Raw genomic sequence first — 19,167 nt, 5'->3', positions numbered from 1 at the left:
CTTTACAATGTCTTTCAGAAAAGAGAAGCAGAGGGAATACTTCCCGCTCATTCTACAGGGCCAGCATTGTCCTAATACCAAAACCAAAGACACTACAGAAAAGAAAACTATAGACCACTATCTGTCTCAACATAGACGCAAAAATCCTCAAAAGTTATTAGGAAATCAAATCTAACAAAATAAGAATTATATATCATGATCAAGTGAGAGTTATCCCAGGTACAAAACTGGTTCAACATCTGAAAATAAATTAATCTAATTCATCACATCAAAAGGTCAAAGGAAAAATACCGTGTAATTACAGCTGACTCTAGAACAAGGCAGGGGTTGGGACACTGACCTCTCAACTCCCACTGGCATCAAAAATCCACATATAACTTTACGGTAGCCCTATGTAATCTGCAGTTTCACATCTATGAATTCAACCGCCTTGGTAATACTGCAATATACATTTATTTTTTTAAATTTGCATATACATGGGTTTTTGAAAAACAACTACGTATCAATACACATAGAAAAAGCATTTGACAAAATCCAACATCCACTATGATAAAATTTCTCAGCTAACTAGAAATAGTAGAACAACTTCAACTTGACAAATAGTAGCTACAAAAAAAATCTATAGTTAACATATTTCAACTCAAAGTTTTCCCATTAAGAAAAGGAACAAGGCAAGGATGATCTCCTCTTTTTCAATATCATACTAGAAGTGCTAGCTAAAACAGTGAGGCACACAAGGAAATAGATTGGGAAGGAAGAAATAACTTGACAACAGCAACATGACACGAGTTTTGAAAACACAATTCAAAATCCTAAGTCACTGAACCACATTTCAACTTTCTTAAGTATTTCTAACCCTCCCCTCTAAGAATCAAATAAAATCAAAAGCTTATTTTTTGATAGCTTCTTTACTGGAGCTATGACTTGTTATGAGCAATAACAGACTTCTCCATTTGCAACCATATTTGATAAAAGACAAATGCTGTACAACAGCATTTTAGTAGAAAGTTCATGGGTATTAACAATAGCGAAACATTAAGTGATACTTACCCATAAGTAATATGTGAACTGAAGTGCAAAAATAGCAATGCCTTCATTATCAAAGGATCCAGCTACTGACCGAGAAATGTAACCTGGTACAATAGCAATAAAACAAGCAGCTAAAAGTCCCGCTCCTTGGTTCCAAAGTTCTCTGGTAAGCAGGAAAGTAGATATAGATGTAAGGCCGCTAAAAGTTGGTGCAAGGAACACACATACATCTCTTATATGAACTGTTATGTTCAACGTATTTAAAATCCAATGTATAAGGCCAGCTGTTATCATCAATCCTGGGTAAACCTAGGAAGAAAAAAAATGGAAAATTTAATCACACATAAAATGAGGTAGCTGAAAAAACTAACATAAGTTCTTTTTTTCTTTCTTTCTTTCTTTGTCTTTTTAGGGCCGCATCCACAGCATATGGAAGTTGCCAGGCTAGGGGTTGAATTGGAGCTGAAGCCACTGGCCTATGCCACAGTCACAGCAACCCTGGATCTGAGCCGCCTCTGCGACCTACAGCACAGCTCACGTCAAGGCTAGATCCTTAACCCACCGAGCAAGGCCAGGGATCAAACCTGAGTCCTCATGGATGCTAGTTGGGTTTGTTAACTGCTGAGCCACGATGGGAACTCCCTTTTCTTTATTATTATACATTGTTTATAGAAAGTTTGAGACTAAGCTCTCAAAACAATTTGCTTTCTTCACATACTACAAAATTCAATGTTCTTTTGGATTGATACAAATTAAAAACTTCTCATATGCAGAGATACATATATAAGAAGAAAGATAAGGCCAGCAATTATAAGTGAACAGGTTTAACAACAGAAAACTAATTAACTTTCTTATTTCTCCCACTAACTCTTACCTTTTCACTACAAAAGAGTCTAACATACCCTTAAGTTTGGGGTTTTAATACACTCCAATTTTGCCTATACTTGTGTTTAAGGGATTGAGAAAAGGACAGAAGATGAAAAAAAAGGTATTTGCAATATTATTAAGTGGTATTTATAAATAACTCTTTCCTTTTTTTCAAAGTCAAGATTTAGAAAGTAAACAAACCTAGCTAGGAAAAGAAGGACTAGTTAGTTGGTGGATACAAATGTAATGTTTTGGAACTCCTGGAAGATAAGATGTTTTACACTTCTTAAGATATTTAAGGATGGAAGGGAAATAATAAACTAGAATAGGCCAATTAACAATTGCATTCTTCACTCTCCCTCTAAAAGAGAAATACGAAACATTAAGAAGATTCAAAGAAATATGAAACATTAAGAAGATTCGAACCCATCATGGTGCAGCAGAAACGAATCTGACTAGGAACCAAGAGGTTGTGGGTCTGATCCTTGGCCTTGCTTAGTGGGTTAAGGATCTGGTGTTGCCATGAGCTGTGGTGTAGGTTGCAGACTCGGCTCGAATCTGATGTTGCCGTGACTGTGATGTAGGCTAGCAGCTGAAGCTCCAATTTGACCCCTAGCCTGGGACCCTCCATATGCTGCAAGTGTGGCCCTAAAAAAAAAAAAAAAAAAGGTTCAAAGAGCAATAAAAAGTAAAAAGGACATTAGTTAGACCTATTTGGCAGCAATTAAAATATATATTTACATTTCCATCCTTATCTAAATCCTAAAAGATTTTCTTTCTCCATTACTGAAACTACAAAGAACATTATAAATTTCCTTTCCTAGCCATACTATTTAAAATTGCACATTCTCCATGGTCTTTAATTCACTTCCTTGCTTTTCTCCATTTCACATACTATTTATTTTACTAATTTATTTATTATCTATTAACTAAACACCCCCTCACAAGAATATAAGCTCTAGTAATAGCAAGAAAAATTTCCCCAGCATTGACAGAACAATAATTGGCACAAAATGCCAGTATCTACTGAATGCATGGAAGGAGGGTGTGATACATTGGGGGAGGGGTGTCACAGAATGGCAATCATCACTGTTCTTAAAAATTAAAATTTTGCTGCATTTCATATACAATACCAGGTCCCAGGGTAACCGATTTTGCTAGCAATATTCAAAGAGAATGGAAATGAATCGAAAATTATCTCTAAATATGGCAGACTGAATTGACATAAAAAACACAGCCAAAACGCATAGAAGTATTGGATGAAAGGACCAAAAAACCCCTAAACAAACAAACAAACAAACCCATCCAACAACAGAAAAGGTGTACTTAAGCTCAAAAAGAAGGGAATTTTCCAGGTTCCAAACATAAAGAAGAAATTCAACTAGGTACCACTGATGTCAAGGAAGGTAAACAAATAAACAAACAAAAAAATCCTCCAAGCCTTATTTATATACCTTAGGTCAAACAGGGATCAAAGAAAAGGCCTAATGCCCAGCACAAAGCCCGTACCTGTTTATGAAACTAGACAAATTTTACCCATTCATAAAGGAGACAGTAAGGGACTTTTGCCTTACTTGCAAAGCCTTGAAAAGAAACAAAATAAGAAATAACCTCTAAATACTGTCTTAAAAGCAGTGAAACTTCTAAGTGCTCCAATAAAGGTAAATGAGAAAGATTATTACAAAAATGGAGCCAAATACCAGGACATCAGGAGTCTCAGAAAACAAGCCTTCATTGATATAAAAAGTTCAAGATAAAAAATTATAAACACACCAGGAAACAAATGATAGTGATCAAAAACTAATACAATAGGGAGTTCCCATTGTGGCACAGTGGAAACGAATCCGACTAGGATTCATGAGGATGCAGGTTCAATCCCTGGCCTCGCTCAGTGGATTAAGGATCCTGTGTTGCTGTGGCTGTGGTGTAAGCCAGCAGCAGCAGCTCCAATTCGACCCCTAGCCTGAGAACTTCCATATGCTTTGGCTGTGGCCCTAAAAAAAAAAAAAAAGCAAAAAAACCCCCCTAATACAATAAACTAATACAATATACAACATGATTCAACCTGAAGTATAGCTAACATAAGAAGTATAGCTAATAGCCATCTACCGCATCTCTCACCAATCAATACCTTTCTAATTCACCCTGGAGACCATCAGGACTATTCTACTTCTCTCTTTATTCACATCCAAGATAAGATGCCCCAGATTATAAACTCATCATCTTATTTTCATGGAGAACACATTCCTTCCACATACAGAGGGAAAACAGATTTATAAAATCTGGCTATATCTTGGGCTACAAATCATGTCTCAATAAATTTCAAAGGATTAAAACTACCTAATTTGTTCTCTAACTAATATATTTGAAATATAAAGCAAGGAAAAGACAAATAGGAAATTCTCTTATGTTTAAAAGTTAAATAAGTTTAAAGTTAAGTAATCCACAAACTGGGAAATTACAACAGAAATTAAAATATATTTTGACTTAAATGATGATGAAGATACTACATATCAAAATTTATGCAATGTAGCTAAAACAGTGATTATTGGGAAATTTATAGTTTCAAAATGAATACATTTATAACAAAGAAAGGTTGAAAATTACTGAGCAAACTCTATCAGGAAACAGATAAAAATATCAAAACAAGTTCAAGAAAGTGGAAGAAAGAAAATAAATTGAAATGAATACAAAAGATGACAAATATTTAATGAGATAATCAAGTCAAAGTTTCTTTGGATTAAGACATCTACTAAAACTGATAAACCTGACAAAACTGATCAAGAAAAAAATACTAAAAACATGTTCCCCCAATACATGTCTTGTCTTTTGTTTTGTCTTCAACATTTTCCTTACATTCCAAACAATAAAAATATCTTCCTTATGTCATCTTCTAGACATTGTGATTCTCCATGAACTGTGATCAATACTCAATTACCTGGAATAATTTAAGACAGATTTTGGACCTGAAAAATTAGAATTATCTGATTCTTCTACATTCCTATTTCCTTCCTCTCAAATCTTTTTTTTCAAAAAAGTTTCTATAGAACAAAACAAAAACACCCAAGTAACATGAACTTAAAACTTAAGCCTGTGACAAGAGATCCTCCTCCCAGCCTCTAGCACTGTCAGAAATAGTGCTAGTATGAGAAAACCCAAAAACAGCTTGGGGGGTGGGGATGGGAAGAAGAGTGTCAAGAAAAAGAGATTCAGCAAATTAAATACCAGATAATAAGCCACAGAAAAATGTATTAGCTAACTATACAAAGAGTTCAAGAATTGCCATCACCTTAGCAATGAATAATTTACTCAAATAACTACAAAACTTTTAAGATTAACATAAATAACTGCAAATATACTTACAGTACCACCTACTATTCTTCCTAGTGGATACCATGCTCTTTCATCAAACCAATTTAAAAACTCATAAAACCCATGAGACGCAAGATGATGTGTTGATCTATAGTTAAACCTAGAGAAAACAAGAAAAAAAAGAAACATTATAAAACTCTGCTTACTAGAAATAGCTCTATCTTTCTAATATTATACTTTATATTCAACTCTATATATAACTATATGGCTAAACACATCTTTTATAACAATTTTACTCATACCTGAATAACATTATTTTCCAAGAAAGAGGTTTATGCCTCTAAGGTAACTAAAAACAAATCTTCTCCCCCTGCCCCAAGATGTCTACAAAACAAGTAATGCTCAAACACTTGGCCACTGCTTGAGGTACAGGTGGTAGGCAGCTACGCATCTGAATAAAAAAAGTGAGGGTACATACAATGTACCAAACAGTCAAACAAGTCAATGACTCTCAAAAGATTAATAATCACTGACAAAAGACAGCACCAAAATGAAGGGTTCACATTCAACGTAACTGCCTTCACCCCTATAATCCTAAAAATTATAGAAATAAATAATAAGTTATACTAGCATTAAAACCATGGGAGATAAACTCTAACGACACTATAAAACAAGAACATGATCTTAATAAATGAGAAATTTAATCAATGAAAGACCAAAAAGAGAGAAAAGAAATGAAATGGAAAAAGCCACAGTCCAAAATGCAACCAGAAGTAACCTACAAACCACGGTGTGTGTGTGCATGCACACACGTGCGCGCGCGCGCGTGTGTGTGTGTGTGTGTGTGTGTGTGTGTGGTGCTAGGGGGACGGTGTTGAAGAGGCAATTTCTGGGATGTTCCATGTTTAGTTTTTTTCTTTCTTTTTTTTTTTTTTACTGCTGCACCTGCAGCATATGGAAGTTCTCAGGCTAGGGGTCCAATTGGAGCTGCAGCTGGAGCTAGCTGCAGCATGCCAATTAAGGATCAGCAACACTGGATCCTTAACCTACTAAGCAAGGCCAGGGATGGAACCTGTATCCTCATGGAAACTAGTTAGGTTCTTAACTTGTGGAACCACAGCAGGAACTCCCTGTTCCATTTTAGTATAAAGCAGTTATGGAGGGACAAGAGAAAATCCTGTAGCAATCCTCAGGGTAACTAACTAGCATTAGGAATCAGCTAGGTAGATGGGTCCCATTCCCTACCATTGATTGTAAAGCAAGGGAGTAGGCCTCAAAGATATCTGCAGTACATGCAGAAAAGTGATTCAAAAACTGGAACATTACTTGGCAGAAGGAAAATGAACAGGAAATCCTTATATCTAAAATCAGTTTGATATATCCTTCCCAATAGCAAGTCATGACTCTCCCTCCTAAAATCAATACTTACAAGCACTTTAGTATTTTTAGATGGACTTGATCAAATACAAAAATAAGCATACATTCCAAAATCACATTTAAGAAAAGTAAGCAATATGAAAACAGCCTCAAAATGAACAAATGGAAGAATTAATACCATAGAGAAAAGATATAACCTGAAGGAAGCATAACTTAGAGGTTAAGAGTACAAGCAGAATACAATTCTACATGGATGTGAATATCTTAGTTCCACACTTGTTAGCTATGTAATTTTGGTTGGGCAAATGACTTATATTTTGTGCTTTACTTTCTTCATCTGTGAAAAAAAGCGATGAGAGTACCTATGGCAATAAGGTGGCCGTGTAAACAATATAAGGTCTCTAAAGCACCCAGAGACAACTGCTACTATTACTATGAAATAAAGACCTACGATAAAAGTAGTATTTAAGTTTTTCAAATGTCAAATGATTAAGATAAACAAAATAAAAGATGGGCTAAATAGTATAAAGGTCAAAGATGCAAATTAGTAATAAGACAAAGTATTCTGAGGAGTGGCAACAGAAAGATGATGTAGAAGGAGACATCAGCCTTCATCCCACCCCATCCCCTCCAACCCCAAATAAGAAGCAGACAGCTATCTGTGAAAGAAAACATCCCTGGGAGGCTTAAGAGGAACTGAGATTCTACAGCAACACAATGACGTAAAAACAGAGAGCAGCCACATGAGGATCACTAGGAAGACAGGCTTAGTTGAAACCATCTGGAGACAGCTAGGAACAAAGAAGAGTGGAGGCTATGAGTATCGGCCATGTGATATCTACCACTGCAGGTACCAATGGTCTGCTCCACGAGAGGCCTAGGCAGTCTTTTCAAAGGAAGACAAGAGCACCCAAGACAGCTTTCACAAAAGAGGATTCCACATATACTCTGGACTACAGGACCACTGCTGTTCTCTAAGCTCTTATACTTCAGACTGCAGATCTACAGCTGCTCTGTGTGCCTAAACCCTAGATCCCGGCTCCATGCTGCTCCACAATTGCCTGTGCTCTAGTCCCCAGCTCCATGGCTATTCCACAGGCACCTGCCAGCACTACCACCACTCAAAAGGCACCTGTGAGCTGGACTTGGTGCCAAAAGAGATTCTCCTGGCCATGCCAATCCTTTGTGGGAGAAAAAGGGATCAGAAGCCCTCATCAGCTCTGTAAACACTTGCAGCCTTGCAACTGAGGTCTCCTTAACCTTCATTAACAGTAACCTCAGCTATTGGAGCTACACAGAGGCTACCCCCTCTGAATCTTCTGCAAAGTAAGAACTGTCACAACCTATCCACTGGCACCCTGGCACCTACCCAAGGTGAAGGTCTTGCCCCACCAAAACCACTCCACCAAATGGGCAGACATAAATGCAAAGCTATAAGAAATGTGGGAGTTCCCACCGTGGTGCAGTGGAAACGAACCTGACTAAGAACCATCAGGCTGTGGGTGTGCTCCCTGGCCTCGCTCAGTGGGTTAAGAATCCGGTGTTGCCGTGAGCTGTGGTGTAGGTCACAGACGTGGCTTGGATCTAGCGTTGCTGTGGCTGTGGTACAGGCTGCAGTAACAGCTCCAATTAGACCCCTAGCCTGGGAACCTCCATATGCAGAGGGTGTAGCCCTAAAAAGCAAAAACAAACAAACAAACAAACGTGAAAAAAAAATCAAGGAAACATGACAACCACCAAAGGAACACAATTACTTTCTGGTAACTGACAACAAAGAAACAGATCTAAGAATTGCTGGATAAAGATTTCAAAGTAATTGTTTTAAGGAAGCTCAGCAAACTACAAGAGAGCCCAGACAGATAATTCAACAAATCAGGAAAAAAGGTGAACAAAAATACTGGAGCTGACAATACAATGAATAAAATGAAAAAAATGCAGTAAAGAACATCAACAGCAGACTGAAATATGCAGAAGAAACTGAGAACTAGAAGAGAGGTTACTTGAAATTATCAAGGCAGAGGAGAAAAAAAAGTGAAAAACAGCCTATATTTATTAACTATGGGACATCATCAAAGATAACAATATTTACATTACGAAAGTTCTAAAGAAGGGAAAGAAGCAGAAAGCTTATTTAAAGAAATAATGACTAAAAACTCCCAAATCTGGGGAAAGAAATTGACAGTCATCCAGGCATGTGATGTTCACAGGTCCTAATACATATTCAACTGATACAAGACTTCAATGAGAGACATTATAATGTAACTGTCAAAAATCAAAGACAGAATTTTGAAAGCAAGAAAAAAGAAATTTATCTCATATATGGGAACCTACATAAGGCCATCAGCAGATTTCTCAGCAGAAACCTTGCAAACCAGGATGGGGTTTGATATATTCAAAGTGCTGGAAGAAAAAACTGCCAAACAAGAATATTTAGCAAAGCTGTCTGTCAGAAAAGATTTTCCTAGACCAAAAAAAAAAAAAACCACAAAAAAAAAACACACCAAAAAAAAAAAAAAAAACAAAAAAAAAAAACCAACCCCTGCCCCCCCCGAAGGACCTCATCACTACCAGACCTGCCTTATAAGAAATGCTAAAGGGAATTCTTTGAGTTGAAGTATAATACTCATAGGTCAGATAAGTACATAATGAAATTCAGACTATCCTAGTACTATAATGGTGTATAATTCAACTAATATAAAGGTTCAAAGACAAAAATTAAAAAATATCTATAGCTACAATAATTTGTTAAATATACACTATAAAAAGATGTAAACTGTGACATTTATAATAAAAATGAGGGGTGTAAGAGCAGAGGATTTTACATGTGAATGAATCAAATTTATCAGCTTAAAGTTTAAATAACTTTTTGCTTTGGCAAAACAAAAACTTATAGTAGGTACAGAAATCAAAGAGAAAAGTATCAAAGAATATCACTAAGGAAAACTATTGCATCACAAAGGAAGACAGTGAGAGAAGGGAAAAGGAACAAAGGAACAACAAAATAGCCAGAAAAATTAACAAGACAGCAATAGAAAGTTTTACCTACCCATAATTACTTTGAATGTAAATAGATTAAATTCTATCATCAAAAGACAAAGGGTGGGTAAATATACTAAAAATACAAGACCCAAACATGTCCTGACAAACAGAAACTCACTTCAGCTTTAATGACATACATAGGATGAAAATTAATAGATGGAAAAAGATATTTTACAGATAGACTGTTTACTGCAGCATTATTCATAATAGCCAAGATATGTAAATAATCTGAGTGCGTGCTGATAGGTAAATGGATAAGAAAGTGTAATTATATATATAAAATAGAATATTATTCAGCCATAAAACAGAAGGAAAGCTTGCCATTAGTGATTTGTGACAAGTATGAACATGTAAAAGTAACAAAAGTAATTCAAGACTGAAACAAATTCATAAACAACTACAAACTAAACTATAAAAGATAGAAAACCGGGGAGTTCCCATTGTGGCGCAATGGAAATGAATCTGACTAGGAACTATGAGGTTGAGGTTCTATCCCTGGCCCTGCTCAGTGGGTTAAGGATCTGGTGTTGCCATGAGCTGTGGTGTAGGCCACAGACGTGGCTCAATCTAGGGTTGCTATGGCTGTGGAATAGGCCTGCAGCAACAGCTCCAATTAGACCCCTATGGTATGCTGCAAGTGTGGCCCTAAAAAGGCTAAAAAAAAAAAAAAGATAACAGAACCACCATTAGCACAAAACAGGAAAAGTAACACATTGCCAACATTTGTGAGAATATTTCAAGGACAGATTCTTTAGCAAGAATCAAGGTTTTAAAATTTAAATGTGATTTTTCACTTTAATAAATGGATTCCTGAAGTTCCCACTGAGATGCAGCAGGTTAAGGATCCGGTGCTGTCTCTGTGGCAGCTCAGGTTGCTACTGAGGCTGGAGTTCGATCCCCAGCCTGGTGCACTGGGGTTAAGGATACACTGTGGCATAAATCACAGCCAGCTAGGATTCAATCCCTAGCCCAGGAACTTCCATAGGCTGCAGAGGTGTGGCAAAACAAAACAAAACAAAACAAAAACCCAAAACCTCCAAGGAATTATTAATGTGTTTTGAAAACTAAGAAACATGGGATTCTAACTTTATAATCAAAATTGATTTGAGCAATATTTTTAACTTTTTCACTTTACATAATTCTTAACCTCTGCCTCTGTGTTGAATCTTTCTCTTCCTTTGGCTTTTATAACCACAACAGCCTCCTGATTTTTACTCCACATCTCCAATCCTGTTCTCTGCTTTCTGTAGGCAGATCCTCTCATTAGCTTGCTCTCCCAAGAGACGTCAGTCATACCTGGGTCTTCAACTACAACCTGTAGGCCCACAGTTTGCCAAAGTTAGCTCCCTGACTACAAGATTGTTTTTGTAGTTGTCACAATGGCAACTCAATATTCAACTAACCACTCGTGCTTGGACACACCACCTATCTACCTCTAAGACAAATACAAACACTGTGTTTGCTTTTAGTGTTTTCTATATAACTATTACCTAAGTTAAAAAGCAAAAAACACTAGGTGTCATCCTGGAGAGGTCCTTCTCTCTCACATTCTACACACAATTCACCAACCACGTTATTTTACTGCTTAAATATCCTTGAAGTGTGTGCACTCTTTTCCTACTCCGACACTAGCACTAATCCACTTTTTACCTAGACTGCAACAGTCCCTAACTCATCCCCTACATTCACTCTGCCCATCTCCTATTTTCCCAATGCGTATACCGTGTCTGAACAAAGAACAACTTTTTAAAAGGCAAATGGGATCATATTGCAACCCTCTGCTGAACTATTCAAGGGCCTCACCTCTTAAAATTAAAGGGAAGGAACCTCTGCTTAACATCAAACCCACACATACTCTGGCTCTTACATAACTCTAGTCTCATCTCACACTGCACTAACTCCTTACTTTCCATATACTCATCTTTCAGTTCTCCAGACTCAGCTTGTCCCCTCCAATTTCAGATCTTCAAACTGTCAATTCCCTCCCTCCATCACTTATATTTCCCCTCTTAGCCTAAATAACTTATCCTTCAAACTTCAGCACATTTCTAAGGGTTGCTATTCTGAGAGAAAAGGTTCAATGTACTTTTTTTCTTCCAAACACTTGCCACAGATGCAATTTCACATTCATTTATTTAATTAATATTTACTGCTCTAGATAAATACTCCCATGAGGAAACCACGTGTCTCCAACACCTAGCACAACACCCAGTACAGAGTATCCCTCAAATACTTGTTGAATGAATAACTGATTTCATAAATGTATTAAACAGAGATCAAATACAATCTAGATAACTTCCAAAATAGGTACCTGATGTCAATTTTAAATGGTATCCCCAGAGCTAAAGACTGAAACCATTCAACTATCCTTTCTAAGATCAAAGTCTGAAAGCAGAATTAAACAGAAAAACTCTTGACATAAACCTAAGTTATCAATTTCTGGCTATGGGTTAGTGCTTTTTTTCTGGTTAAAAGTCTTTTACTACCCCAAGGTCATGAGGATGTTTTTCTTCTTCATGACAATTTATAGTTTTAATTTACTTATTTAGGTATTTAATATACCTGGAATCAATTATTTTATATGATGACAAATGAGGGTTCAATTTTACTTCCTCTGTATAAATAATTGTTCCCTCATTTATTGCAACTATTTTTTTTTCCATTGCTATACAGTTCCACCTCTCTCACACACTAGGGGCTCATTAATGTGCAGGTCTGCTTCTGGATTCTATTTTGCTCAAGTGGTCCTTATGTCTATTCTTGCACCAATAATATGCAAACTTTATAATGAGAGCTTTAAATAAAATCTTGATATCTGGCAGAACATTCAAAAACTGTGTCTTTTATCTTGTTCTTTCATACCTCTACATAAATTTTAAAATAAGCTTATCAATTTCACCCCCCCCAAAAAAAGAAAGAAATCATGTGGGATTTGATTGATAAAAAAAAGTCTATTAACTCCACATGTTAATTTGGGAAGAATTAATGTCTTTACAATATTGACTCATCCAATTCATAAATGCAGTTTATCTACTTTATTTAGGTCTTCTTTAATGTCTCTCCAGAAATGTACTATTTCAACTTAGAGGTCTTACACATCTGTGTTTAATTTATTCCTATTTTTAATGATATCTTTATTTTTTTTAAAGTTTGACATATTGATAGGTTTCTCTTGATATTTTTACACTGATTTTATATCCATAAACCTTATTAATTCTAATAATTTATCACTAGATTCCTTCAGACTTTATTTGAAAAATCAATAAATATCCCTGTGACTATGTTAAAAAGAGAAATATGTCTCAAAACTACCTGACAAATTTCACATTTTAAAAGCCCTGTTAACAGACAGGATTAAGATGGCAGAATAGAAGGACTGGAGCTCAACTTCTCCCCTAAAAACAACAAAATTCACAACTGAAGACTGAGCAATCTCCACCCAAATGGACCAGATACCTTAAAAAAGATACCCTACTCCAGAAGAAAAAGAGGAGGCCACATCAAGAGGTAGGAGGGACAATTTCGCATATAAACAACCCCATAACTCTCGGGTGGGAAGCTCCACAGACTGAAAACTAACTGGTTCAAAGAGACTCACCTACAGGAGTGAGAGTTCTGAGCCCCACATCAAACTCTCACGTGCGGGGATCTGGCACTGGGAGAAAGAGCCCTTGGAGCATCTGGCATTGAAGGCCAGTGGGGCTTGTGCGCAGGAGCTCCACAGGACTGGGGGAAGTGGAGACCCCATTCTTAAAAGGCGCACACGGACTTTCAAGTGCACTGGGTCCCAGGGCAGAGTGAGGTCTCCATCGGAATCTGGGTCAAACCTGACTGCAGTTCTTGGAGGACATCCTGGGAAAACAGGGGTGAATGTGGCTTGTTGCGAGGGAAGGACATTGAAGGCAAAGCTCTCGGGAATATTCAGCAGCTGCCCTTCTCTGGAGGTGGCCATTTTGGGAAAATCTGGCCCCAGCCATCAGCCAGCCTGAGAAGCCCAAGGGCAAACAACAATCCAGGTGGGGTCACAGCCCCGCCCCTCAGTAAACAGGCTACCTAAAGACCTCTCAGGCAGAGAGCTGCCTCTAATCCCATCCAGAGACTAAGCCCCACCCACCAGAGGGATTAGAATCGGCTCCACCCACAAGTGGGCAGACATCAGCCCCTCCCATCAGGAAGCCTACAGCAAGCCCCCATATTGACTTCAGCCACAGGGGGGCAGACATCAGAAGTAAGAGAGGCTACAACCCTATTATCTGTAAAAAGGTCACCACACGAAAAACGTCTAAAAACGAAAAGACAGAGAACTATAACTCAGATGAGGGAGAAAGGAAAAACCCCAGAAAATCAACTAAGCAATGAGGAGATTCTTAGCCTCCAGGAAAAAGACTTTAGACTGTTGATGCTGAAGATGATACAACATATTGGAAATAAACTGAAGGCAAAGATGGATAACTTACAGGAAACACTGACCAAAGAGATACAAGATACAAAACTTAAACAAGAAGAGATGCAAAATACAATAACTGAAATAACAAATTCACTAGAAGCAGCTAACAGCAGAATACAGGAGGCAGAAGAACGAATAAGCTAGGTGGAGGACAGATGAGTGGAAATTATGGATGCAGAACAGAAAAGAGAGAAAAGATGGAAAACAAATGAAGAGAGTCTCAGAGAACTCTGGGACAATGTGAAACACACCAACATCCGTATTACAGGGGTGCCAGAAGGAGAAGAGAGAGAGAAGGGGACAGAAAAAATATTCCAAGAGATAATAGCCAAAAACTTCCTCAACGTGGGAAAGGAACCACTCACTCAAATCCAGGAAGCACAATGAGTACCATATAAAATAAACCCAAGGAGGAATACACCTGAGACACACATTAATCAAACTGACCAAAATTAAAGACAAAGAGAAAATACTGAAAGCAGCTAGGGAAAAGAAACAAATAACATACAAGGGAATCCCAATAAGGTTATCGGCAGATTTTTCAGCAGAAACTCTGCAGGTCAGAAGGGAGTGGCATGATATACTTAACGTGATGAAAGGAAAAAACCTCCAACCAAGATTACTTTACCCAACAGGGCTCTCATTTAGATTTGAAGGAGAAATCAAAACCTTCACAGATAAGCAAAAGTTGAGAGAATTCAGCAACATTAAACCAGCCTTACAACAAATACTAAAGGAACTTCTCTAGGCAGAAAAGACAGCAATAAGAAACAAAAATGCCACAAATGACAAGGCTCACCAGTAAAGGTATATATACAGTAAAGATATGAAATCATTCATGCACAATTTTACCACCAAAATCAGAAATCATGAGAAGACGTGGGTACAAATGCAGGACACTGGAGATGAACTTGCAATTAAGAGAACAACAACTTAAAACAAATTTCATATAGACTCTTATATCAAAATTTCAGGATAACTGCAACCAAAAATCTACAATTGATACACAAACAAGGAATCTCTGGAGAAGAAATATATCTCATAGTAAATAAGTGCATAATCCACCATGATGGGGGTCATTTGACATCATTCTTGGAATGATGAAGTCTTCTTACATCTGATTCTGATTCCCTCTCCATCAAAGAATTTATGATAATTACAATTAAATAATGCAACTGTACAATTAAATAATACAGTTCTACAATTGTATTATTAATAACCATTTGTCTCCATGGTATGATGTGAGGTCTATAACGTCTTGTTTATCACATCACCTAGAATGGTTTAATGCCTATACTGAAGAATCAATAAGATGTAACAAATTGTGAGGACATACAGTTACACTGTTTTTTAACCAATTTATGCATTTTATATTTTACTTATTTTCAGAGGGTGTATTATTTTTGTTATTCTTACCAGTTATTCTTTTTATTATGCTATATAAACTATTTAATGGTATATAAGGCTTTCTTCTTTATAAATTTTAGTTGCATAATATAATAATTTTAATATAATGCTAATTGTTAAAGAAAAATTGAAATGTAATAGATAATACTAAATAGTAAGGATGAAAGCCATACAAAATGGGATAAAGTATAGAATAAATTTCTTATTTGTCTCAGCATATTTTCCATTCCACTTCTCCAGAGGGAGTCACTTAATCTGTTTCTTAAGATCCATGATATAATAATCTGTATGAATTGCGTTTAAATGTATGTATTTTATTCTGTAAAATAAAAATTCCAAAATAAAAATAAATAAAATAAAAAATAAAAGCCCTGTTATAAGAGGTAATATTTTGTTCTCACATCATTATCACATTATCATCTCTTATAACTGCCAATCTTTTCAATTAGTAGAAGTTACAGATAAATATCAAGTTTGAAGTAAAGAAACTTAACTGAAAAGTTAATTAGGATATAGAATATGAAATTCCAAAATGGAATAAGCTACTAGATTTCAAACTTTAGATGTCCGGAAACTTTATTCAAATAAAATCTTCTTTTAAAAAAAAGGGAAAACTAAAAGTATTTTTTGTTCATTTGTTTTTTGGGGTTTTTTTTGGCCATGCCTGAGGCACATGGAAGTTCCAGAGTCAGGAACTGAACCTGAACCAGAGTAGTGACAACATCAGATCCTCAACCCGCTGAGCTACCAGGGAACTCCTAAAAGGAAATCTAAGCCCAAATTTATAGCATTATTAATTAAGTCAAGAGAATAATTAGGTTCTTTCAGTAAATACAGAATCTTAACCTCGAGGTTATATACCATAGTTGCAGTGATACTAGGCATGTCATCTAATTTATTTAGATATTTTGTTTTGGTTTACAAAACTGTAAAAAATTTGACCCAGACATAACTGTCAAACAGTAATCTTTTTTCAAGTTTTCCTTGCTTTTAAGATATTGTTCAATTAAGTGATGTGGAAGTTGGTTTGGAGCCTAAGAGAAAAATTTAATTCGATATTGAGTAACTGTATGTAATAAAGCTTTTATTTCTTATTGTGTGTATATATATGCACTTATAAAAATCATATTATATATGCATATATAAAAATTAAACTAGAAGCACCCAAATCTAAATTTATAACACTGTTACAGATTCAGTTGTAACTACAAGTATACCTACAAGTATAGTCTGGTTATTTTCTTTGATGGGGGTTCCCAGGAAACCTCAGTTGGAGTAGTAAAAACCCAATCCACAATGATTAGACATTTTCCCAAAGAAGACAAATAGCAACAGTTACATGAAAAGGTGTTCAACATCCTAAAAACCAGGGAAATGTTGATCAAAACCACAGTGAGCTATCACCTCAAAGCTGTCAGAAAGGCTATTATCAAAGACAAGAAAAAACTGCTGGGGAGGATGCAGAGAAAAGGCAACCCTCCTACACTGTTGGTAATGTAAGTAGGTGCAGCCACTATGGAAAACAGTATGGAGGTTCCTCAAAAATTAAGAATGGTTCAGCTATATGATCCAGCAATCCCATCCCTGGGCATTAATACAAAGGAAATGAAATCACTATCCTAAAGAATTATCTGCACTCCCATGTTCACTGCAGCAGAGCTAAGACACAGAAACAAAGTATTCACGGTTAAGTGAACAGATAAAAGAAAATGCGGTTTTTTTGTTTTTGTCTTTTTGCCTTTTCTAGGGCCGCTTCTGCAGCATATGGAGGTTCCCAGGCTAGGGGTCCAATCGGAGCTGTAGCTGCTGGCCTACGCTAGAGCCACAGCAACGTGGGATCCGAGCCACGTCTGCACCTACACAACAGCTCAGGGCAACACAGGATCGTTAACCCACTGAGCAAGGGCAGGGACTGAACCCGTAACCTTATGGTTCCTAGTTGGATTCGTTAACCACTGCACCACGACGGAACTCTGAAAATGTGCTATTTTTTCTCTTTCTCGCATCCTCTCTCAGGAATATTATTCAGCCATTAAAAAAAAATATATATATATAAGAATCCTGCTATTTGTGACAACAAGGATGGAACTTGAGGGCATTATGAAAGTGAACTAAATCAGACAGAAAGACAATAATGTATGATCTCATTTATATGGAATCTAAAAAAATAAAAAAGAAAAACAACCAAAAAACCAACAAACCCCGCCCCAAACAACTCAGATACAAAGAACAGACAATTGGTTGTCAGGCAGCAAGGTGACTATAGTCAACAAACTCTATTAAATACTTGAAAGTTGCTACATTTTAAAAGCTCTCACTAGGAAAAATATCTTTAACTAGATGTGATAATGAATGTTAATCAAACTTATTGTGGTAATCATACACATACATACACACACACGTATAGACATACACATATATATGAAACCATTACGTTGTACACCTAAAACTAATACATTGTTATATAGAATAACATCTCAATTGAAAAAATAAATCAAAAGAACCCAGGAGGGAAAAAGTTAGTAACTAGTGGGGAGAAATCCAAAACAAATATAAAAGGCTTTTGTACTGACCACACAACTACTCTTTTCCATTACAGTAAATAATTAAAAAACACTAACCTTTTGTTTTACGTTCTTATTCAGCAATCTTGGCATGGTCTTTCTTAGCTCTTTGCTCCAGCTACAGAGATACCCACCATCGCCATGCATTTTATTCCTTCCTCGTGAAATCCCCTCAAACCTGAAGTTCATCCTTGAAAAAGCCTTCTCTAATACTCCATCCTCCCTTTCCCAGTCCACTTTAATTTGAGCCTTCCAAACATCACACTGGAACCTCTACTCTAGTTCACCTCTCAATGGAATACTTTTTCTCAGGTATAGTTTCTGGCACTTCACTTATAAGGCTCAATTAATGTTTATATTTTACTCTCCTTTCTGGCACACTAGTAATGAGTAGTGACCCTGACTTAAATTTTGGTTTTTATTTCCTTGTTCATTAAATGCAAGCAATTGTGTGCAGAGAAGCAGTCTTCAACTTTAGCACGTCCAATTTACATATTAAAAAATTTTAAATAGCTGGGGAAGGAGTTTCAGATGAAACAAGATAGATCATAAATTTAAAACTGTTGAACTGAGTGATGTATGCTACGAAGGTTCAATACGGTATTAGCTCTACTTTAATGTTTGAAATTTTCTGTAATACTGCACATGTGCATATGTATGTGTGTTTGTGAGTATACAGAGTTCACATATATACGAACCTATGTAATATACAACTGTAATAAATTTATAGATGTATAGATATATGATTTATATAAATATATACATGATTTATATATATATATATATATAGTTAAAAATTAATAAATTTTCATTAAATAGAGTTAGGACACTGGAAAGAAGAGCTATCATGCCCTGCAAGGATAGCAGAGTCCAATAGGAAGAAAGATTCCTCTTCTTTCCTGGCAAAGATTCAGCAGCCAATGAAAAGCCAAGAACTGAGTTCGCTATACTCCGGCCCCAAATGGCATGCTGGGACTTGAAGGTGGCTGGTCTGCTATGGTTGCAGAGCTCAAATTACAATTCTCTGCTGATTTTGAATAAACCCATTTTTGCTGAAGAAATATCTAGCAGTCTATTTGTTTCAAGTCAATTACATGTAAACTTTCTTATGGAAAATCTCTCACA

The 19,167-nt window shown here is 36.4% G+C and overlaps 1 protein-coding gene across 2 annotated transcripts in view; it reads right to left on the bottom strand.

Moving 5' to 3' along the window:
• Positions 1-19,167, bottom strand: part of STT3B (STT3B, catalytic subunit of the oligosaccharyltransferase complex) — a 102,699-nt gene that overhangs the window by 46,796 nt on the left and 36,736 nt on the right. For both annotated transcript variants that reach the window (XR_002338187.1, XM_003132088.6), the window contains exons 2-3: positions 5,260-5,368; positions 1,051-1,338 (exon numbers count right to left, since the gene is read on the bottom strand). Coding sequence is in view for 1 of the 2 variants with exons in the window: in XM_003132088.6 (XP_003132136.3) it covers positions 1,051-1,338; positions 5,260-5,368 (397 nt within the window). In the remaining variant the exon portion in view is untranslated. The remainder of the gene's footprint in view (positions 1-1,050; positions 1,339-5,259; positions 5,369-19,167) is intronic.

This window comes from Sus scrofa, chromosome 13 (genome assembly GCF_000003025.6).
Source record: "Sus scrofa isolate TJ Tabasco breed Duroc chromosome 13, Sscrofa11.1, whole genome shotgun sequence".
Taxonomy (NCBI): Eukaryota; Metazoa; Chordata; class Mammalia; order Artiodactyla; family Suidae; genus Sus; species Sus scrofa.
Note: the sequence above shows the minus strand (reverse complement) of the source record. Positions and strands in the feature narration are given on the sequence as shown.